General features: G+C 61.0%; 3 protein-coding genes and 1 long non-coding RNA gene across 6 annotated transcripts; 1 reads left to right on the plus strand and 3 right to left on the minus strand.

Annotated features, from left to right (window-relative positions):
- Positions 1 to 82: 82 nt before the first annotated feature.
- ICAM5 (intercellular adhesion molecule 5) lies at positions 83 to 7,020 on the minus strand. 2 transcript variants are annotated; one of them, XM_072787321.1, is made up of 11 exons: positions 6,555 to 7,016; positions 5,348 to 5,617; positions 4,835 to 5,155; positions 4,324 to 4,611; positions 3,706 to 3,960; positions 3,347 to 3,595; positions 2,626 to 2,868; positions 2,262 to 2,540; positions 1,939 to 2,178; positions 1,272 to 1,538; positions 83 to 523 (listed from the first exon to the last, which is right to left on the minus strand). In XM_072787321.1, exons 1-11 carry the CDS (start codon positions 6,634 to 6,636, stop codon positions 249 to 251), a joined length of 2,769 nt encoding a protein of 922 aa, XP_072643422.1. In that variant the 5' UTR covers positions 6,637 to 7,016; the 3' UTR covers positions 83 to 248. The 2 variants fall into 2 exon arrangements, with proteins under 2 accessions (XP_072643422.1, XP_072643423.1); XM_072787322.1 differs by lacking the exon at positions 2,626 to 2,868 and having other exon boundaries at positions 6,555 to 7,020.
- On the plus strand, positions 6,960 to 14,342 carry LOC140610844 (uncharacterized). Of its 2 annotated transcripts, XR_012012321.1 has the most exons (3): positions 7,078 to 8,588; positions 8,680 to 9,059; positions 9,169 to 14,342. It is a non-coding gene; the product is annotated as an uncharacterized lncRNA (long non-coding RNA). The 2 variants fall into 2 exon arrangements; XR_012012320.1 differs by having other exon boundaries at positions 6,960 to 9,059.
- Positions 8,178 to 9,609, minus strand: ICAM4 (intercellular adhesion molecule 4 (Landsteiner-Wiener blood group)). Its single transcript, XM_072787334.1, has 3 exons — positions 9,122 to 9,609; positions 8,699 to 9,004; positions 8,178 to 8,547 (listed from the first exon to the last, which is right to left on the minus strand). The coding sequence occupies exons 1-3, from the start codon at positions 9,513 to 9,515 to the stop codon at positions 8,426 to 8,428; spliced, it is 822 nt and encodes a 273-aa protein (XP_072643435.1). The 5' UTR covers positions 9,516 to 9,609; the 3' UTR covers positions 8,178 to 8,425.
- Positions 9,728 to 18,979, minus strand: ICAM1 (intercellular adhesion molecule 1). The gene is made up of 7 exons (XM_072787332.1): positions 18,855 to 18,979; positions 17,009 to 17,266; positions 12,652 to 12,957; positions 12,042 to 12,329; positions 11,706 to 11,960; positions 11,286 to 11,534; positions 9,728 to 11,208 (listed from the first exon to the last, which is right to left on the minus strand). Exons 1-7 carry the CDS (start codon positions 18,919 to 18,921, stop codon positions 11,036 to 11,038), a joined length of 1,596 nt encoding a protein of 531 aa, XP_072643433.1. The 5' UTR covers positions 18,922 to 18,979; the 3' UTR covers positions 9,728 to 11,035.
- Positions 18,980 to 20,011: the final 1,032 nt, after the last annotated feature.

Here is a 20,011-nt window from a genome sequence, read left to right on the forward strand (position 1 = left end):
TGTGTCTGAATAACCCGCGGGATGGGTATTGGAACCTTCGGCTGCTTCCACATCACAGAGACTGAAGTGGACGGACCCAGAGTCCTTTATAAAAACTTTATTGGGGGGGGGTAGAAAATGGGGTGACGCCCCTGGAATTGAATAAATGAATAAATAAATAAATACATACATAAATAAATAGAACAATAAGTAAGCCCCCGTGTGCCTCTGGGGGGCGTCCCCCGGCCCGCGGGGATTGGGGAACCGGCTCACGCTGACGTCAGCTGGATAGCGAAGACCTCGCCCCCCGCCTGCTCCTCGGCGGTGCCCGCAGCCTCGGTTCCACCTTCGGCGCCCGAGCCCCCGCCGGCGCCGCCGCCCGCGCCGTTGAGACACACGGCCTCGCCCGAGCTTTCGGCCTCCTGCACGTTGTACTCGCCCTTCTTGCAAGCGGTGGACTGCACGTAGAAGGCCAGGCCGGCCCCCGCGGCCAGCAGGGCCGCGCCCCCGGCCGCGCCGCCCACGGCGACCCACAGCCACGGCCCTGCGGGGCGGACACCCTCAGAGTGGGGCAGCTCAAGGCCCCCCAGCCGGCCACCTGGGTTCCCTCCCCACAGGCACGAGATGAGCGCTCAGCCGCCTGGCGGGGAACCTCGGGGAACTCCCTGCGCGGGGGGGATGGGGTGGGGGGGTGGGGGAGGAGAAAGCCTCCAAAGGCTACCCCAGCCCTGGTGCGACCCCGGACCCACTTTACACGTCACCCCTGCATGAGGATAGAAGCCCCCGGCCCCAGGGATACCCACAGCTCAACCAAAAGTCTTCACCCCCAAAAGGATGAAGGTAGGGGGAATCGAGTCATCCCTTCACCCCGGAAAACCCCAGAGATACACGAAGCGGGGAGAGGGGAGGGATGGGGAGACTGGTAGGGCCTCCTCACCCCATCCTCTGCCCTAGGTCCCTCTCCGACACCCCTCCTCCACGGCGCCACAGTGATGGCTGAGTTGGATCAAGTCTCCACCACACCCAACCAGCTCCAAGTCAATAGGCCCCTCCCACAGCCGGCACAGCCCCGGGGGGTCCCTCCCCCTTGAGCTCCAGCCCCTCCCCTCTTCCTCCACCTTCCACCCCCAACCCGCCATCACAGCCCCCTCCTCAGGGCGCCCCTGACTTCGGCCCTGGACCACCTCAGTCTCCTCCGCAGGGAGGGAGAGGGAAGCAAGGCCTGGGGGGCGGTGCCCAAGGCGCAGGCCCCGCCCCCGCAGCTCCCTGGCCCCGCCCCCGCGGCCACTTACCAGCCACGCGCACCGTGATGCGTCGCGCGTGGCGCCCATGCGCGTTGGTGGCTGCGCACTCGTACTCGCCGCCGTGGCTGCCCATGGCGCCCGCCACGCTCAGCGTGCTGTTGTTGCTCGACAGGCCGATGTTGAGCGCCCCGGGGGGCGCGCGCCAGCTGATCTGCGCGGGGGGCCAGGCCTCTGCGCGGCAGGTCAACGTGAAGTTCCCGCCGGGCCGCACGCCTCCGGGGGGCGAGGCTGCCAACTCGGCCACCACCGGCCGGTCTGCAGCGGACAGGAGGTTGGGGGGCCCCTCAGAGCCGGTCCAGCCACGGACCAAGTGCCCTTCCACCCACGGCAATCGGGCACCCTTCCTCCGATGGGCAGGCAAGGATCCGGCCCCCATCAGAGCCACCTCCCCCTACAAATCGGGCTGCAGTCTGCGCTAAAATCCTGTACCCTGTTTCACTGAAGAAGAGGAAGCGGGGACATCTATCTACCCCTTTGACCGAGAGTTTGAGGGGGCCGGGCTCTTGTTCCCTAGAGCCTTCACTCAGGTTTAGAGCGGGAATCCTTGTCCCCAGGAAGGGGGCTGAGGGAGGTGCCCTTGACCTGCCCTGGGCAATCCCACCGCGCAAGTCACTGGGGAACCGAGTGCCCTCCATCTGGTGCTGCTCCCACTCACATTCCACGCCCACGGTGACAGTCCGTGTGTCCGTGCCATGCATGTTGGTGGCCAAGCAATGGTAGGTACCCGCATCCTCTCGAGACACGCGCAGCCGCTGAGGCCTGGGCACGCCCTCCCGGGAGCAGCGCACTTGTGGGGAGGGGCGACCCCGGGCGTCGCAGGCCAGCGCAGCAGCCAACGCCCCTTCCAGCCACGTCTGGTGACTTGGGCAGGTGGACTCATCCATTTGCGGCGGCGCTGCAAAGCAGCCACGGGGGACGTCAGGGAGGGGCCCGGACCCTGAGGCACCCCTCCTTCCCGCCAGCCTCGGCCCCGCTCACACTCCGTGCTCACGGCGACTGCCTTGACCGTGGAGCCATGCCGGTTGGTGGCATTGCAGATGTAGATACCAGGAGCCAGGTCACTAGAGATGCTGGGGACTCTGGGATTGGAGTCTGAGGATGCCAGCGGCAGCAGCATCCCCTCACTCGTGCCCTCTGAGCCGATGCACTCCACGCTTGGCTCTGGCTTTCCATCCACCTCACAAGAAAACAGCTGCCCAGATCCTTCCACCCATGTCCAGTTGCTGGGGCAGCTCGGCTCCTCAAAACTGGGGCCATCTGGGGAGCAGAAGGTCACACAGGGACTAGAAATCAGGCCAGGGTTATCATGACACACCCCACCTTGCCCTGTGTCCTCACTCACATTCCACCGTCACAGCCACATTTTTGGCTGCAGAGCCTTGAGGATTGGTGGCTTCACAGCGGTAGGTTCCTGCATGCTCCCGGCCCACATGCAGCAGGCCCTCGAGGACCCTGGCCTCCCCAGAGCGCACACAGCTCACGTTGGGTGGAGGGACCCCATGTGCCACACAGCTCAGCGAGACCTCTGTTCCTTCCAGCCATGTAATGTGTTCTGGGCAGCCCACGCTGTCCAGCGCTGGGGCATCTGGATGAGGAAGTGTTGATGGGTTTAAGGTTTGGGGACTGGCCTAATGTCCCTAGATCCTCTTTCTGTATGAGGGCGGCCACAGAGGATTGGGCAGGCTGTGCCTTTCACAGACAAGCTGACCCAAAGTGGTTTTACACTGGTGGAGGGGTGAGCTGTTTTGAACCCTTTTTTCTCATTCCCACAAAGTGGCCACACGATCGGCCCCAAGTCCTTGGCCTAAAAATTCTTAGACGGCTTGCAAAGCCCATCTTCCCAAGATTCTGTCCAAACGCCACACCCCAGACCCTTATGGACACGTCTATCCCTCCCCGTCCCTCCCTTTCCAAGATCTTCCCCTAATCCCATTCACCAGCCTCTTCCCTTTCTCAAAATCCTGCCCAAAGATTCACTTCCCACCCTGTTCCCACTCTTCCCGGTAGGCTAGTTTCCCCCAGACCCTGAGAAACAGACATGCGCCTTGTCCACCCCCACTCACACTCCACAGTCAGCGTCACATCCTTGACTGCCTGGCCCTGGACGTTGGCCGCAGTGCAGCGGTAAGTGCCGGCGAGAGCGCGAGTGACCGGACCCAGCAGGCCCAGCGCCAGCACCGCCCCGCTGTCAGGCCGCTCGCAGTGCACGGAGGGCGTGGGGTTTCCCCGGGCCTCGCAGCGCAGCGTCTGCTCTGGGCCCTCGGGCCACGTCCAGCTCCTGGGACAGTCCGAATCATCCAGCCGAGGGGCGTCTGCAGGCAGGAGCGTGGGATACTGAGAAGCTAGACGCGGTCGTCAAGGGAGGGCCCCGACCAGGGATCCGACAGGCCCTTGGAAGTCACGAGGTTAAAGGGCAACTCACATAGGACGCGGAGTTCGGCGCTCTTGTTCTTGCTTAGAGTCTCCCCTGCCACCTCGAGGACGGCGTCGCAGAAGAAGCTGCGCTCGTCGTCGTCCTCGGTGGCGTTCAGCTGAAGCTGGGCGGGCTGCCCCGGGACCTCCGCTGGAATTCCGTCCAGCGTGACCAGGGCTCCGGCCCCAGCCGCGCAAGTCACTGTCACCACCTTCCCCTCGGGGGCGCTGGGCTCGCTCAGGGTCAGGACCGGCGCGGGAAAGCCTGGGGACCGGGCAGGGGGCCAGGCGTCCGCTGACACGCTCCTCCTGCGGGTCCAGGCTGCCCGGGATCCGCCTGAACCCTCCGGGCTCGGCTGCCTAAAGCTCCGCCCCCTGCTCGCCCCGCCCCCTTGAGGTGTCCGGGCCACCTCTTCCCGGGGTCCTCGCTGGGTTTGCGACCTCCCCCTTCCAGCGGCTCAGACTCCGCCTCTACAGCTATTCAACCGGGGTCCTCCAACTTTCGCACCCCTTGGGGACTCTCGGACCCGGCGACTCCCACACTAAGCCCCGCCTACTCTTTGCCCCGCCTCCCCGCCCCTCCCGCTCCACCCCTGAGCGGCGGCGGCCGCGCTTCACTCGCTCTTACTGTAGACGGTCACGTTCTCCCGCGTCTCGCGGCTCTCGCCCCCCAGGGTCACTCTGCAGACCAACTGCCTGGCGCCCTCCTGTTCTGCGTTAGCTGTGGCCGTGGCGGTGGCCACGAGCGCGTCCCCCTCCAGCGTGATCTCGGGACTCAGCCTGTGGTCCCCCAGCGCCAGGTAGACCCCAGCCTCCGAGGCTGGAAACAGCTCGTCCAAGGTGCAGCTCACGGGTCTTTCTGAGCCCACTTCCAAGAGCCGGGGGGCGGCGAGGCGCGGGGGGTCCGGAGACAGGGCTGGGAGTCGAAGAACAGAGCTTGAGCATATGCGCTAACACCAGAAAAGTCCTAAATGCTTTACAGGCACCGTCTTATCGTATTAGCCTCAAGGCATAGAGAGGAAAACAACTTACAGCTGCTGTATGTTGGAGTGAGAACCGGAATTCTGATTTCTCTGCCTCCAAACTTAAACATTCGCCCGACCCCTTTTCGTGCCCTTCTGCTTCCTACACCCACTCACCGAACGTACGGAGCTCTCTAGGGGCAGAGCTGTTTTCAAACAGCCCCAAGCCGTGCGGCCGCAGGTCCAGCTCCGCGCGGCAGGAGAAATTGGCCCCATGGTCCTCCCTTCGCGCCAGTACGGTAGCTGTGAGCACCGCGCCCCGCGCTCGGGGAGGCTCCCCCGCGAAGCTGCGGCGGATGAGCTCCTGCGCGCCCCGCAACAGGGTCAATGTGAGGCTCCCACGAGGTCCAGCTCCTGGGACCCTACAGCTCAGGGTGAAGTTCTCGCCCACAGGCTGCCAGGCAGGTAGCGGTACCAGCTCTACACGATCCGGTCGCTCTGCAAGGGGGGAACCACCGCTCTTGGAAATGCCAGGGCTCGCACCGAGGTGGCGTGGAACCCAGGGGCCCAGAGGCGGAGAGCGTGGGGATTCAGGGGGTGGAGCCAGAAGGGGAGGACCCTGTGACCCAGGGGGCGGGGCTTGGAAGGAAGGGAAATAGTAGAGTGAGAACTTGGCAGCTGAGAACTCACGGAAAGTGCGAATGAGCCCACGCGCCTGCAGTGTGCGCCGCGCGCAGCGGAAGAAGCAGACCGGCTGGGTCTCCGGCTCGCGGATGTCCACCAGCTGCCGCGCCAGCCAGCGCAAGCCCCTCTGGGTCCCATTCCGGCGCAGCGACGTCTCCAGGCCACCGCGCTCAGGTCGTGGGCAGTTGGTGCTGCAATTCAGCCACAAAGATCCCCCGCGCTCCACGAGCGCCACGCGGGGCTGCAGGTCCGCCCAAAAGGGCTCCTGCGCGACCGCTGCCCAGGGAAACGTGGGCTCAGCCTGGGGAGCCACCTTCCTGGGATCTTAGTGCCCCTATGTCGAATCAGGGATTACTGGGGAATTAATTAGCGGAGGCCACAGCCAAGGAAGAACTCGGGAGTCCCGCGTCCTACCCCAGGTTCGGAGGCGCGCTCCCCGGGTTCATACCTCGAGGGCATCTCTGGGACATGGCAGCAGAGAGCCCTGATCTCCAAGGTGCCGATGGAGTATTGGGAAACCATAGGGGGAGGGGGGATGAGATGTAAGACGGGGTCTTTGACGCACACAGCAATGATGGGAGGAGGGGACCTCGCGTGGAGGGAGGAAAACGAACTGGTTCTCAAGGCTTTAGCCAGGGAGGGGGAGACAGGTTGAGGCGAGGGCAAAGAAGAGATGAGGCTGGGTCAAGGATAAGTGAGGACCCCGAACCCGGGAGAAGAGCACGGAAAGAAGACTCGAGGCTGGACTCTTGGAAGGAACCGCGGTAACAGCTGAGGGACTCGGTTGCCAGGGCTCCGGATGGAGCGGGAATAGCGCCTCTGAGTCACAGCAGTTGGGGAGATCGGGTCTTTCCAGACCACGACTGAAGAGGATGTCAGTCCGTGGACCATGGAGCACAACGGAGCGTGGAGGGGCACCCCGGAAGGGGACAAGGGAGACACGGGGTCTCCGGGGCATGAGATGGGTGCGGAAGAGCACCCAGGATCTCGAAGAGGGTAGGATAGAGACCTGGGCGAGCGAGGTGTCTGGCAGCTGGGTCTCCAGTGTGTGTTGGTGGCAAGAGGGATGGAGGGAGAGGCCTGGGCGCAAGGTGGGCAGGGGCGTGGGAGTGGAGCGAGGCGAGGGCGGAGCCGGGAGGGGCTTGCGGCCGCTTAGCTGGTCCGGGAACTCCGCCCCCGCCCTGTCCACCCCGAGTCGGGACCGGGCTCTTACCTGAGAGGCCGAGGAGCCCCAGGCCCAGGGCAGCCCAGAGGCCGAGCGACGCCCGGCACAGCCCCGGCGAGGGCCCCGGCATCGCCGCCGCGGGGGGAGCGCAGGAGGCGAGGAGAGCGCGAGCGCGGAGCTGGGCGAGAGGACGGCGCGGCGGGTGGGTTGTGGAGGAGGCAGAGTTGCGTTCGGGGATTGGTTTAACGTTGGTAACTTGGTTTCCAAGGAGGGGGCGGCGGCAGAGGCGGCTGGGGGGCGGGAGGGCGAGCGTGCTCCAGGCTCCCGGCCTTGGCGAAGGCGTGCTGGCAGCAGCGAGCGACCCCCGGGGTCTACGCCGAGGCCCGCCCCATCGCCCGGAGCCTTCTGGGGGCGGCCGCGCGCTCCCGCGTCATCCTCGGCGGCGAAGCCGAGGTCGGGGGATGCTGGGTGGCCCTTCTCAACCCCCCACCCTACCCCGGGCTTGGATGCTGTGGTAATGAGCTGGACTCAGAGCTCCGCCCCCATAGTTAGTTTCCTCCACCCCCTGCCTCCCCTCCCCCGCGCCCCTCGGGCAGGGGATTGGTTTGTGCGCTAGGAGAGATCTGCAGAGCCCGATGGGGGAAGGCACAATTCTAGGGAAGGGTGTGGGGATGCCTCCCTCGCCGATCCTTCTCCTTTTGACCCGGAGAGCCGAGGGTTATAGCCACGCCCCTGGTCCCCCTCCGGCTCCGCCCCCGCACGCGACAGAGGGGGTGGGGACGAAAGTGTCAGCGAGTCGGGAACACGTGTGCGTGCGCGCAGCGTTCGCGGGCGTCTAAATTAGGGTCGGCTCTGCTCTGGGTCTGTATTTACCCAGCGTGCAGCGGGCACGTGTCTACGCGGCGTGTGTGAACGCAGGCCGCGGAGGAGCGCCCCTGAACCCGCCTTCCGCGCGGTGGGCGGGGCTCCGGACCGCACCAGCCCTCCCAGAAAGGCAGTGCAGGCCCGGCTTCTGTGTCCACGCGAGACCGAGAGACCAGCGATGACATTTCGACCCCTGCATCCGGGCCCCAAGCTTCGACACCCCCCGCAAGTGCCCACCAGGCCCGGTGACTGTCAAGACGTTGCGGGGACGCGAGTCTGTGACACCCCACGTGGGTTATTCCTTCCCCGCAGTCAGCACAGGGGCACCTTTTCTTCGCATCTACGTCCCCCAGGGTGTCATGCGACCCCGTCCAATGGCGCTCCCACCGCCTGCGCTAATGGTGAACTGTGGGGGTCAGTTGTCGCTCCACCCTTGTCCTCCAGGAAAGTGCTGGGTCTGAAGGGGGGGGCGGGGGATGGGAAAGGAAACTTCATATCCAATCAGAGCTGCTGCGTGGCGGCGGCGGAGCCAATCGGGAAAAACCCTGCGGAGAGCCAACCCTCGCCCAGCCCGAAGCCCTCCAGGGCACCAGCCAGGCCCATTTGCACCCCACTGATAATGACCGCAGGGGACGCACGCTACCACACTGGGCTGGGATGCCGAGGGACCGGGACGCCCGGGTCCCCAGGTGGATGACAACGAGGGACCTGGAGAAGGTGATCGAGGCAAGGCCAAAACGAAGGCCACTTCCTACTAGTGGGGGAACCTTTAGGCCGTGGGATAGAGGCTAACTGAGGAGGGCTTAATTTTTTTTTAAAGATTTCTATTTATTTATCATGAGAGACACACACACAGAGGCAGAGACATAGGCAGAGGGAGAAGCAGGCTCCCTGCGGGGAGTCCCATGCGGAACTCGATCCCAGGATCCCGGGCAGCTGCTCAACCCCTGAGCCACCCAGATGCCCCCTGAGGAGGGCTTTATTGAATCAGTCAGGGCTCTCCAGATTGTCTCAGGTTCCTCTTTCCTCCGGCTCGGCTGGCCTGCACCACCCGCCTACGCACCCCGGGACTGCATCAATAGCCATTTTCGGCAGTAGGTGGCCCCCACGACGAGAAGGATCCCCACCAGGGCTGCGATGGAGGTGGAGGCCAAGGCTTTGGGCGCAGGGCTCCAAGCTGGGGACAGGAGATGAGAATTAGGAACGGGGCACATGGAGGTATGACCCCCCCCGCCCCGCCTGGAGATCGTGCGTGGCTCGACCGCCCCACTGGCGTCACACCCTGCCCCACCCCTCCTCGGGTGTCCAGGATCACAAACGGGCCTCACCGAGGACTGGGAGCGTCATGGGTGCCGAGCTGCTGCGGACCACCAGGCCGTCAAGATTGAAGCGTGCGTGGCAGGTCACCGTCTGCCTGAAGTCTCGGCGCCTGGCGGGTAACTTGTAAGTCAGCGTCACGTTGGCCAGATCAGGGCTGGTGTGGCGCTTCAGGTTCTCAGAGTAGATGACCCGGCCGCCAAGCCTCAGAGTCACCACCAGGAAGCCCACGGGGAATACGTGCGTCAGGTGGCAGCGCAGCGTGTACTCGCTGCCCGCTAAGACCGGCGGCTCCAGGATCACTCTTTGCGGCCGTTCTAGAGCAAGAGGGGGCCTCTGAGCCAGGTCCGCGTGCGCCCCCTAGCGCAACTCGTAAGTGCCCCCCTCCGCTCCCCTCCCCTCGCCCCAGCCGGGCCGGAAGCCCGGTCCCTCACTGTAGGCGGTGATCGTGGCGGTGGCCCCCCGCGTCTGTCCTGCGCAGGTGACGAAGCAGTGCACCTCGGAGCTCCAGGCCCTCACGTCCAGCAGCTGGTAGGATACCCAGCCGGGCCCCCGGAGCGTTCCGCCCCGCCGCAGCCGAGTGCTGAGGCCGGAATCCTCCGGCAAGGGGCAGCTGCTGCTGCAGTTGAGCCACACTGAGCCCCCCGGCGGCACGGCCTTGAACTTGGGGCTTATGCGCACCCAGAACGGCGCGGAGGTCCCCGAGGGCGCCGGGGAGCTGCCTCCCGGGCCTGGCGCCGCCGCAGCCCGGCGCCGCCGCGCGCTCCCGCCTCCCGGGTCGGCGGCCGCCAGCAAAAGCAGCAGCGACAGGGGGAGCAGAGACCCCATGGCAAAGGGCCCAGACTGAGGGGCCCCGCGCCAGGGAGCCAAGGCTGGCTCTGGAGATAAGCAGGCCTGCAGCCCCGCCTCCGCGGCTCCACCCAGAGACAGAGGCCCCCCCGCCCCCCAGGGCCTAGGAGCCCGCGGCGTGTGAGCCCCCCAGCCCCTCCCTCAGCTCAAGAACGGGATTCCAGACCTTTGTAAAAGCAAACGTCAGAGAGTTTTCTGGAGAGAGGGATCTTTAATTTTCGCTGGAGTCTCAAAAGGTCCTAACAAGCCCCAAATTTGGATTAGAGCCTCAGGGGTGGGCCTTGAACCGGCAGCCTTTTCTTGGGGGAGGAAGTGGGAGGTTGTGGCTGGAAAGAACTCCCAACTGGACATGACACCTCCCCTCCACTCACACAAGACAAGCGCCCACAGACAAGCTTTATTACTACAAGAGAGAAGCTTCCGGAGCTGGGACAGGAATCCTCGCCGGCCTCTTCTGCCAACTGCCTGCAGGGCCCTCGTCTCTGCAGGAATTTGGGGCTGCCAGAGTGCTGTGTCCTTGTATGGTGCCACCGAGATGGAAACAGGACCAGGCAGGGACACATAGGGGTTGGGCAGTTTCATGGGACTCCACAGTTTAGCTGCCAGTGAGTGGTCATTCGTGTTCAGGCATGCCGCGATGTCATCGTGAGCACTAGCAGAGATGCGTATGGGGAGAGAGACGGCTAACAGAGGTCAGTGTCAGTGACGGGGGAGGAGTATGGGCTCAGTGGGTTGTCCCTGGGCATGTCGCCAACTAAACTGTATCACCATTGCCAGTCCTCCTCTGGAGGAAAGCAGCTTAGCCAATGGAATGGGAAATTCCAGCTCTGCTTGATCTTTTTGCCAGGCACTCCTGTGCAGTGCACAACTAGTACAACTGTACCTGGCAACCCTGAATTAGGTTAGACTGAGAGCTCCCTGAGGACAGGAACCTACGTTCCTCTTCCTTTACCGTTCTAGCCCACATAAAAGGCACTCAATAAATAGCTGGTAAAAGAACAAATTAATAAATATGTCATTATCAAAAGTTGAGGACAGTCAGTGGACAGCAGGGCATGGATCAGAGGAAGTATAGGGATATATGTTTCTGTGCTATTTCTGTGTGTGCAGGCCACTTCTATCTTAGGACTGTAGGGCCTCAGCACATGCAGTAAGGGTGAAGTTTCGGGGTTTCCCAGTTGGGCATCCCATGCTGAGTGTTCCGCTACACCCCCTCTACACAGGTCAGGCTTAGACGTCCATCAGAGTCATGCCCCAAGTCCTGCCCCTTCCTTGTGGCTCAGTCCTGAGGCTTCAGGTCAGGTGTGAGGCTTGAGGACCCTTAATGTGCAGGTGCCAGGACCCCAAATGCTGTCTGTATCCTGAGGCCTCTACCCTGTCCTCAGGCATCCTGGGAAGGTGAGTGGCTTGTGACCACCATTCATTATGGCACCGCTGCCAGTGTGACACTGCTGCCACCGAGTCGGGGGCAGAGGAGGAGGCTGGGTCCTGGCCCAGGTTCAGGGGGGCGTGGCCGGTGTGTTCAGCTTCATGGCAGCTGCCTCCTGGGCCTTCTGAAGCTTGTATTTCTGGATCTTCCGCTGGCGGTTATAGAGGTAAGCGGCTACACTCACAGTTCCTAAGATGACAATGGTTGTCACCAGGATGATGATAAGAATGTTGTTCTGGTGGTCTGTAGGGAAGACACAGAGGGTTGAGCTGGGCTCACTAACCCCTGCTCCGCCCAGCCCCAAACACCCGCACACTCACAGATCACGTTGATGACCACTTCTCGGGTGATCTCACCACGGGGGCTCCGGGCCTGACACAGGTAAGTGCCAGCAACCTCCCGCTTGACAGGTCTCAGGTCCCCGATGGGGAGCAAAGCATCATCCCCCTTCCGGTGACATTTCAGCTCAGGAACCGGGTTCCCCCAAGCTTGGCACTTCAGGGTCTGATGGGAGCCTTCCTCCCACGTCCAGTTTCCCGGACAATCCCTCTGGTCTAGTCGGGGACCATCTAAAGAAATACAGCAAGATAAAGGATGGGTGAGGGACCAGGACACCCTTTGCCACCTACAGCTGGAGGACTCAGGAATCCAGGGAGAGGGCTGGGGGGGCCCTCAGAGGGCAGGAGCTCATGGAGTCTTAGGGTAACCCCTAAGGATCATTGTCCAGTGGCCTCACTCACACAGGACGTGGAGCTCCCGGGTCTGGTTCTTTTGCAGCATGTGCCCAGCCACCTCCAGGGCAGCAGAGCAGGAGAAGCTGCGCCTGTTGTCGGCAGCGCTGGCATTTAGTTGGAACTGTGCCCTGGGTACTGCAAGCCCCGAAGGGAGCCCGCTCAGCGACACCACGACTCCAGCAGGGGCCTCACACTCCACAGTCACCGTAGTCCATTCTGAGACCTCTGGCTCACTCAGGGTCAGGTTGGGTGCCGGGAAGCCTGGGGACAGGCATACAGTGAGCACGACCCCTAGGACTGGTCCCACCCCGTGGAAGCCCCGCCCTGTCTGTCTTTACTTACTATAGAAGGTCACATTCTCCTGCCACCTCCGATTCTCGTCTCCCAGTGTCACCTCACACCATAGCTGCTGGGTACCCTCGTCTTCTGGGTTTGCTTTGACATTTGCCGTGGCCAAGAGGGAGTCCTTTTTGTACAGGACTGTGGAGTGCAGCCTCTCTTCTGCTAACGCCAGGTGGACTTGGGCCTCCGAAGCTGGGAACACCCCATCCAGAGTGCAGTCCACAGACCACTGTGTGCCCACTTCCACAATCGGGGGGGTAGCAAGGCGTGGGGGGGTCTCTGGCAGGACTGGAGAGAGAGGGTGGGTATGAACACAGGGGACAGGCAAGCTGAAGCCCTTTTCTGGGACATCCTCTTGCCAGAAGACTCTGGCCTGGGTCACCCCTATCCTGGCACACATGCTGGTTCCAGCCTTCTCAGAAGATCCTGCAGCTGGGGCACCCCATCCCAGACCACCCCACCCCAGTGGCCAAGTATATGCTCTTCCCAGAAGGCTTTGTAATCTAGGTCACCACCTTGGCGCCCCCACGACCAGAGGCCTCTCTCCCCCACACCCCAAGCAGGAACATCCCCTGAGCCCATCCTTGCTGGCAGCTCCCCAGGGCCTCACCAAAGGTTTGGAGCTGCCTGGGCGCCGAGCTGTTCTGGAACAATCCCAACCCTCGGTGCCTCAGGTCCAGGTCCGTGCGGCACGAGAAGTTGGCGAGGTGGTCCTCTCTGCCCACCGCCACCGTGAACGTGACCTCGGCTGGCTCCCCGACGGCCGGTTGCCGGCTCAGCTCCTCCTCCCCGCGGAGCAGCACCACCGTGAGGTTGGTCCGGGGCGCCCCGCCTGCCACCTGGCAGGTCATGGTGAGGTTCTCACCCACGGGCTGCCAGCGGGGTAGGGGTGCCAGCTCCACTCGCTCCGGGAACCCTGGGTGTTGAGGGGGCAAGGGTGGGGGGTGTGAGCTGGACAGCTGCCTGCTGCAGGGGGCGCTGGGGCGCCGGCTGCACCTGTTCCGGGAGCCCCGCCACTCTCCTCTCTTCACAAACACTCCCCAAACCACCTAAGCCAGACAGGAATGTTAAGAGCTTCAGGATAAACCCGTGGGAAGTCCCCAGGTGGCTGGGAAGGGGGCAAAACATTTCTTTATCCACTGCAGCATCTGAGAGTGAGAAGTGGAAAAGAAACTCAAAATCTATGGCCAGGAGTCCCGACAAATAAATCAGAAAATGTAAGCTTCCTTGTCCAGTAAAGATTTTTTTTTTTTTTAAAGTCCCCTGCTCCCCCTTCCTCTCACCTCCAGCACCAGCTGACATCTGCAGGTGACATAGCTACTCAACCTGTTTCCCTCCTATGCCCCACCCCCCAGGAGGCCTGTCAGCCCAGGAGGGTGGGGGTCTTTGCTTTGCAGAGCAGCTCTCTACATTTACAGAAAGAATAAGTCTGACCTGCCCACACAGATTCGAGGCCTTTCAGAAGCCCCCTTTAAAGGGAAAGAAGGGGCAGCTCGGTGGCTCAGCGGTTTAGTGCTGCTTTCAGCCCAGGGTGTGATCCTGGGGACCCGGGATCGAGTCCCGCGTCGGGCTCCCTGCATGGAGCCTGCTTCCCCCTCTACCTGTGTCTCTGCCTCTCTCTCTCTGTGTCTCTCATGAATGAATGAATAACATCTTAAAAAATATAAAGGGAAAGAAGTTCCTGAATGTGCCATGTGAACCCTGGAAATGTCAAAAAAAAAAAAAAAAAAAAAGGCAAGAATAACCCACAGGCACTCAAAATGAAACTCTGAATATCCCCTGAAAACACAACACGTGGGCTCAGGTTTTGCACGGCAGGGTCTCTGCTCCCAGTGAGGTAAGAAAATCTCAAGCCTGGGCTGCTGGTGAAAGTTGGGAAAGTCCACCATTCCTGTCCCAAGAGCCCCCACAGTGTCTCATGGCAAGGCTGTTAAGGTGTCCGGGGTCTGTGTTTGAGTCCTAGTTTTGGGGCCTTGGTGCCATGAGCTGTACGCGAGTGACTTCGCCTCTGGAATAGTTTTAGAAATCGAGCCTCCGTTTCCTGAGCTGTAAAATGGGTTATTGGAGGTAAGACTTGTATGGATCCATTTAAGAGGTAGAAAGAATGACTATAAATGGGCATGAGGTTTCTTTTTAGGGTGATGGAAATGTTCTAAGATTGTGATGATGCTTGTACAACTCTATAAATATGTTAAAATGTGTTGAATCGTACACTTCAAAGGGCAGACTTTGATGCTGTGTATATGACATCTCAGTAAAGCTGTTTGAAGAAATAAAAGGGTGAGAAACCCCTCAGACGTCCAGCGCTTACCTCTAAGCACCTGCTGCGAAAATGAGTTTGTAGAACTGCGGTAAACCTCAAACCTCGGCCTATCCCCACCCCCCAGGCCCAAAATGAAACTCACTTCTTTGAGCCCAGCTCTTTGCCTCTTAAGGCCAGACTGGGGGAGGAGGTCTGTCCTGCTGGTACCCTTCCCTGATCCCCAACCTTCGGTCCTGGTTACTTCACTCTTCAAATATTTGTCTGCCCTCCCTTCCTGTACCCAGCCACTGCCCACACATGTGGTCTGGACGACGTCCAGGCCAACTGCTGTCTGGCCTCCCATAAGATCAGCCTTCCACTATCGAGATCCCTGGCCTGCTCACACACCCTCCATGGCTCCCTATCACCCTGAGAGGGTCCCAGATCCTCGACCTGGCATTTGAGGTCCTGCCCACCTCAGCTCTAGCCACACCAATCTGCTGGTAATCAGCTCCTCCTAATGCCCCCCTCCCCTGCCCCCAGCATGTTTTCCCACTCAAACCTTTGTCTAGGCTGTTCCCTCTGTCCTGTGTGTCTATGGACTCCTACTCACCCTTGAGGCCCAGTTAGAGGTCACGTCCTAGAGGAGTTAACACCTTTATTCTTTCCAGAGAAAGCTCAGCCACCCTGGGGATCTTGCCTCATCTTTACACTGGGGGGGGGGCAAGGTCAAGCTAGATGGAGTGTCTCCTGGGGGACCCCCCTACTGCGTAACATCTGTTCCATTTGGCAGAGCTGGGAACTAAGGCAGAGTCTGGTATCCAGAGTCACAGGGAGAAATGTGGCAGAGACAGGACTCACACTCGGAGCACTGGGCTCTCCGCTATCAGGCCGAAATGGAGAAGTCCTTCGGGGAGGTTTGCCTGGGGTTTCACAGGCCACCCGGAATGTTTGGGGACTCCCCTCACCTGGCCAGGAGCTGCCCAAGCATGCTCTAAGTACAAGCAAAGCTGCTACTTTCCCAAAGGCTTCCTTTGCCCAGGCACCATGAAGGTGGAATGTCCTTTTTGCCTTCACAGCAAAATTATACCCATGCAAGGAGGTCTCAGGGGAAAGTCACTCAACAAGGCATGTCCCCCACAGTCACCCAGTTAGTTAGGGCCATGCAGGGATTGGAACCGGAGGCTGGCTAATCCCAAAACCAATCGACCAGCTCTTCCTTTTTTTTTTTCTTCCTTGTTTGCTTTGTTTTTTTTTCATCTGAACTTATTTATGGCTGATGGTGACAGTAAGTCTCACGGTGCAAAATGCCCAGAGTCAAAGAAGGCACATCGAGACGACTCACCCTCTGCCCTCTCCCAGAGCAGCCCTCCCTCAGCTTCTGTCCTCACGGCCAGCTAATATTGTCATTTCTTGCATTTCCTCCCACGACTCCTTCATGTGTCAACACTGGCACCCCTCACCCCACGGTGCTGCTCCTTAACACCCAGGATGGCATGCCACTCATTCTGGGCGTACCTCCCTTCTTCTCCTTGGAGTACACCCTTGGAGCTCATTCTTTTTTTTGGGACACAGTAGCTTCCTCATTCTATTTTATTTTATTTTATTTATCTTATTTTCTTATTTTTTCTTATTTTTGCATAGCTGCATACTATTCCATCACACCGTCAAACTACAGTTGGTCTCCCCAGCTCCCTGCACCTGAGTGGCTTGCAAACTTCTGCCCTTAATAAAACCACAGTGAAAAAGCACATCCTGCACCCCCCTCAGTACCCTCGTGGATGGGGACCCACGGAAGCCCGATTCCCAGGAGTGGGATTTCTATGTCAAAGCACGCACACGTACGTCATTTAGAGAACTGACACCCACTTCTCCGCTCAGGGTTACGCTTCCTGATCCTCCCACGCCGTCAGCAATGTCTCAGGACCGCCTGCTTCCCCACAGTCTTGCCAGCACAGCTGTTAGCAATTCTTTTGATTGTTGCCAATATGTGACAAAATGCCATCTCCGGGCTACTTTTAAATTGCCTCTCCTTTTAAAGAATCATATCTAGGGACGCCTGGGTGGCTCAGTGGTTGAGCGTCTGCCTTCGGCTCAGGTGGTGATCCTGGGGTCCTGGGGTTGAATCCCGCATCAGGCCCCTGCTTCTCCCTCTGCCCATGTCTTTCCCTTTCTCTCTCTGTCTCTCGTGAATAAATAAGTACCTTCTTTAAAAAAAATAAAGAATCACATCTATGCTCTGTCACACGTTTAAAGAGGCCTAGAGGGGGATCCCTGGGTGGCGCAGCGGTTTAGCGCCTGCCTTTGGCCCAGGGCGCGATCCTGGAGACCCGGGATCGAATCCCACGTCGGGCTCCCGGTGTATGGAGCCTGCTTCTCCCTCTGCCTATGTCTCTGCCTCTCTCGCTCTCTCTGTGTGTGACTATCATAAATAAATAAAAATTAAAAAAAATAAAAAAATAAAAAAATAAAAAAAAATAAAGAGGCCTAGAGGTGCTTGGGATGTACTGAATCTCTGTAATACGTGCTAAATGCACCCCAGAAAATTCCAGAAGGGCTTTCAAATGACAATGAGGCTTTCTCAAGACGGGCCCACCAGTTCTTAGGTGAGTCGGCTCTGGCCCCACCACCAAGCAACAAGGGCTGTCCCAGCCTGCAGGGACCCCCAGGTGCCCACCTCTGCCACCCAGCCTGCCTAATCCAGCCCCTGGACCCAGCCACTCACAGTATACGGTGAGGTGCATCGGAGCCATGGTCTGCTCATGACAGTTTGAGAAACATATCAGCTTGCTATCTTCTTGCACATCAGTCAGTTCAAAGAGCACCCAGTTGTCCCCAGAGGTCACTTCCTTCTTAGTCAACAGAGTCTCCAGGCCGAAGATGGAGGTCTGGTTGCATGAGGTACTACAGTTCACCTTCACAGAGCCTCCTCGGGGTATGATGGCTTCTGCTGGGTCCACGGACGTCTGGGCACCTCCAAGTCCTAGAACAAAAGATGGAAGAGGAGCCAGGCATTAGACACTGGGTTCATCAACTTATCACCGATCACCAGGTACTCAGCCCGTGCTGGGGGCAGGGCACAGAGCCTTAAGCAAGACAAAACTCTGCCTTTGGTGTGGGAGACAGAAAAATTCATAGGCAAACAAGATAATTAATAACTGATGTTAATATGAACTTTGACAAAAACAAAACAGGGTAACAGAACGGACAGTGCCTTGGCAACAGGATAACATGTGAGTGATGAGAAGGGGCTGGCCATTCAGAGAACAGAGAAATTAGTTCCAGGCATAAGGAACAAGTGCAAAAGCCCTGAGACAGGGTAGCTGGAACAGAGTGAGTGAGGGGGAAGAGCTGGGAGAAATGAGGTCAGGAAGACCATGTGGGCAGGACAGGCCATGCCAAGGACTTGTTCTTCATCTCCAGGGCCTTGGGAAGCCATGTAGGACTTCAGCAGAGGAGGAGAATGGAGTCAGAGTTCTTCTCCCTTCCAAGATGTGAGATAGAAGGGCGCTAGCCCTCCGGGAGGGGAGAGGTTCCAACTCAGCTGGCTCCCTACTCCCTCCGCCAAGTGGTCACCCCTCTCCAGGCCTCAATATCCCCATCTGTAAAGTGGATGAATACAGTCATCCCAGCCCCTGCTAATGCAACCGACTCATAGCACAGGGCACACAGTGAGGGGCTGCAGGGAAGAAGGGCAGCTGGAGTGGTTAGCTTCCTCAGACCCGGGGGCCTCCGAAGCTGAAAAAAAGTCTGTCTGGGCCCATCCCTTCTATCCGTCCTCCTAAGATTCCTGTCCACTGCTTTGGGTGGGGCGGAGGCCCGGGGAAATCAGCGGCTCTGTGAGTTCTCCAAAAGTAATGTGATGGTTCCCATTTCACAGAAACGGTAAGGCTGGGAGAGGGAAGGTGACTCACTTAAAAAGCAGTAGAATCCAGATATCCAGACAGCATCGGGACTAGAACCCTTTGTCCAGCTGGGAACCACAGGGGGCCCTTTTCTAGGACGGCGCTTCCCAGCACCCGGCCACCAGGAGTGACCCACCCTCTCCTTTGTCCCTTCCCTCTCGCCTGGAGTCAGTGGAGGGGTCCTGCTCTCAGCCTCTGGTCCCTGGGCAAGACAGCCCTGGAATTCCCCTGAGCAGAAGCAGTCCCGGACTTCCCCAGGGGCAGGGGATGGGGAACAGAATGTGCATGTGTTGGGGGGTGGGTGCTGTCCCCAGCCTACTCAGCCTGGCGCAGACCCACCCCTCTGCCGTCTGACCGTCCCGGAGCCAGACGGGGCGTCGAGCCACCACGCAACCTTGCCGGGGAGGCCGCTCTTGCGTTCTCCTTTCTACAGCTGAGAAACTGAGGCTCTGGGAGGCTCAACGCCGAGCTTGAGGCCACCGAGCGAGGCGCGACGCAGGGCCTGGATCCGAACCCACCGCCGCTGGCCCGCAGCGGCCCGTAAACCGCTCCCTGAGTGCGATCCCGGCTTCTCCCGCGCCGGCCCGGACTCGGTCCTCCCGGTGCGCCCAGGGCGCAGCCTGGACCCCGGGAGTCGGCGCGACGGCAGCCCCCCCCGCGACTCACCTGGGAGCAGAGCCCCGAGGAGGGCCAGGAGCGCGGGCAGCGCGGGCGCGGCGGGGCCGGGAGCCATCGCGGGCGGGCGGAGGCGGGCGGCGCGGTCTGCGCTCCCGGCGCGCGCGGGACCTTTTATAGTGGCCCGGCTGGGGGGGACAGGGGGCGGGGCCGCTTTCCCGGAAACCTCGCGGCTTCCCCTCCGGAAGGAGGGCTCTGGCGTTTCCGGACGGAGAGGGTTGGGGGCCCAGGTCGTGTGGTACCCCTAGCCGGCCGCTCGAGGGTTGGAATTTCCGAATTGAAGCAACGAGGGCCGCGGCTGCCAGCGCGCCCCGGGGACAGCTCCCGGCGCTGGGGCTCGCGTCGGGGCCGGGCTGCCCGGGGTTCTGCGTTGACGCGGCGCTAAGAGCTTTACTGAGGGCCGCAGACTCACCCTGGACGGTAGGGCCAGTGGCTGTGCCCGTTCCACAGAGCGGTAAACTGAGGCTCCGAGGTGCGAGGGGCCAAGTGTGACGCCCCGCCGCACGCAGGCCTCTTTAGCCCAGTGGAGGGGCCCCGGCTTGGGCGCGGGCCCAGGAATCCCGTCTGGGCGGTCTCGATCAGGGGTGCCCCTCCCCAAGGGACACGGCCCCCGCCGCATCAGCTGATTTCCCCGAGAAGCGGCAGGAACAGGCCCGGGCGTATTCTGGCGGCCGCGAGCCCTGGGGGTGAGGACTAGCCGCGTCATCACGTCCGGGGCCCTGCAGCCCCCTCCGATGGGTGCTTCCACCCCCGCGGCCTCGCTTCCCCTTTTGGTCTCCGCTGCGGGGCGTCTTGACCGCTTCCAGAAAAAGGAAGGAAGCCGCGTGGTCCCGACGCGCGGAGTCCACGGGCTCCTCGGGGGGACGCAGGCAGCAGACCTGAAATGCAGACGGGGCGCTCGGACCCTTGCCTGCCGCAGGGAAACAGCTCCCGGGCCCCGCTGGGGCGGGGAGAGGAGGCCGGCAAACCCCCAGCGCGGCGCGCGGCTGGGGAACCCGGAGCCCGGGCGCCCGCGCTGCCCGCGTGCGGAGCCCTGCGCCCGCCCCGTCCGCCTGCGCGCGCCCCGCCCCTGGCCTTGGCACCTGCCGCCTCGAGGCCGGGGGCCCTGGGGTCTCCCACGCCGGGCCGCGCCGCCTAAGGCTTCCTGT

This window comes from Canis lupus, chromosome 19, assembly GCF_048164855.1.
Source record: "Canis lupus baileyi chromosome 19, mCanLup2.hap1, whole genome shotgun sequence".
Classification (NCBI taxonomy): domain Eukaryota; kingdom Metazoa; phylum Chordata; class Mammalia; order Carnivora; family Canidae; genus Canis; species Canis lupus.

Coding starts and splice junctions, on each gene's coding strand:
- ICAM5 (XM_072787321.1), bottom strand. CDS start 6,636: ATGCCGGGGCCCTCGCCGGGGCTGTGCCGGGCGTCGCTCGGCCTCTGG. Junction 2,869..3,346: donor TGTGACGCTGACTGTGGAGT/GTGAGTGGGGGT, acceptor TTCCTCATCCAG/ATGCCCCAGCGCTGGACAGC. Junction 1,539..1,938: donor TGTCACCGTGGGCGTGGAAT/GTGAGTGGGAGC, acceptor TGTCCGCTGCAG/ACCGGCCGGTGGTGGCCGAG.
- ICAM4 (XM_072787334.1), bottom strand. CDS start 9,515: ATGGGGTCTCTGCTCCCCCTGTCGCTGCTGCTTTTGCTGGCGGCCGCC. Junction 9,005..9,121: donor CGCCACGATCACCGCCTACA/GTGAGGGACCGG, acceptor CTCTTGCTCTAG/AACGGCCGCAAAGAGTGATC. Junction 8,548..8,698: donor CATGACGCTCCCAGTCCTCG/GTGAGGCCCGTT, acceptor TCCTGTCCCCAG/CTTGGAGCCCTGCGCCCAAA.
- ICAM1 (XM_072787332.1), bottom strand. CDS start 18,921: ATGGCTCCCGGCCCCGCCGCGCCCGCGCTGCCCGCGCTCCTGGCCCTC. Junction 11,535..11,705: donor CCGGGAGCTCCACGTCCTGT/GTGAGTGAGGCC, acceptor GTATTTCTTTAG/ATGGTCCCCGACTAGACCAG. Junction 11,209..11,285: donor AGTGGTCATCAACGTGATCT/GTGAGTGTGCGG, acceptor TCTTCCCTACAG/ACCACCAGAACAACATTCTT.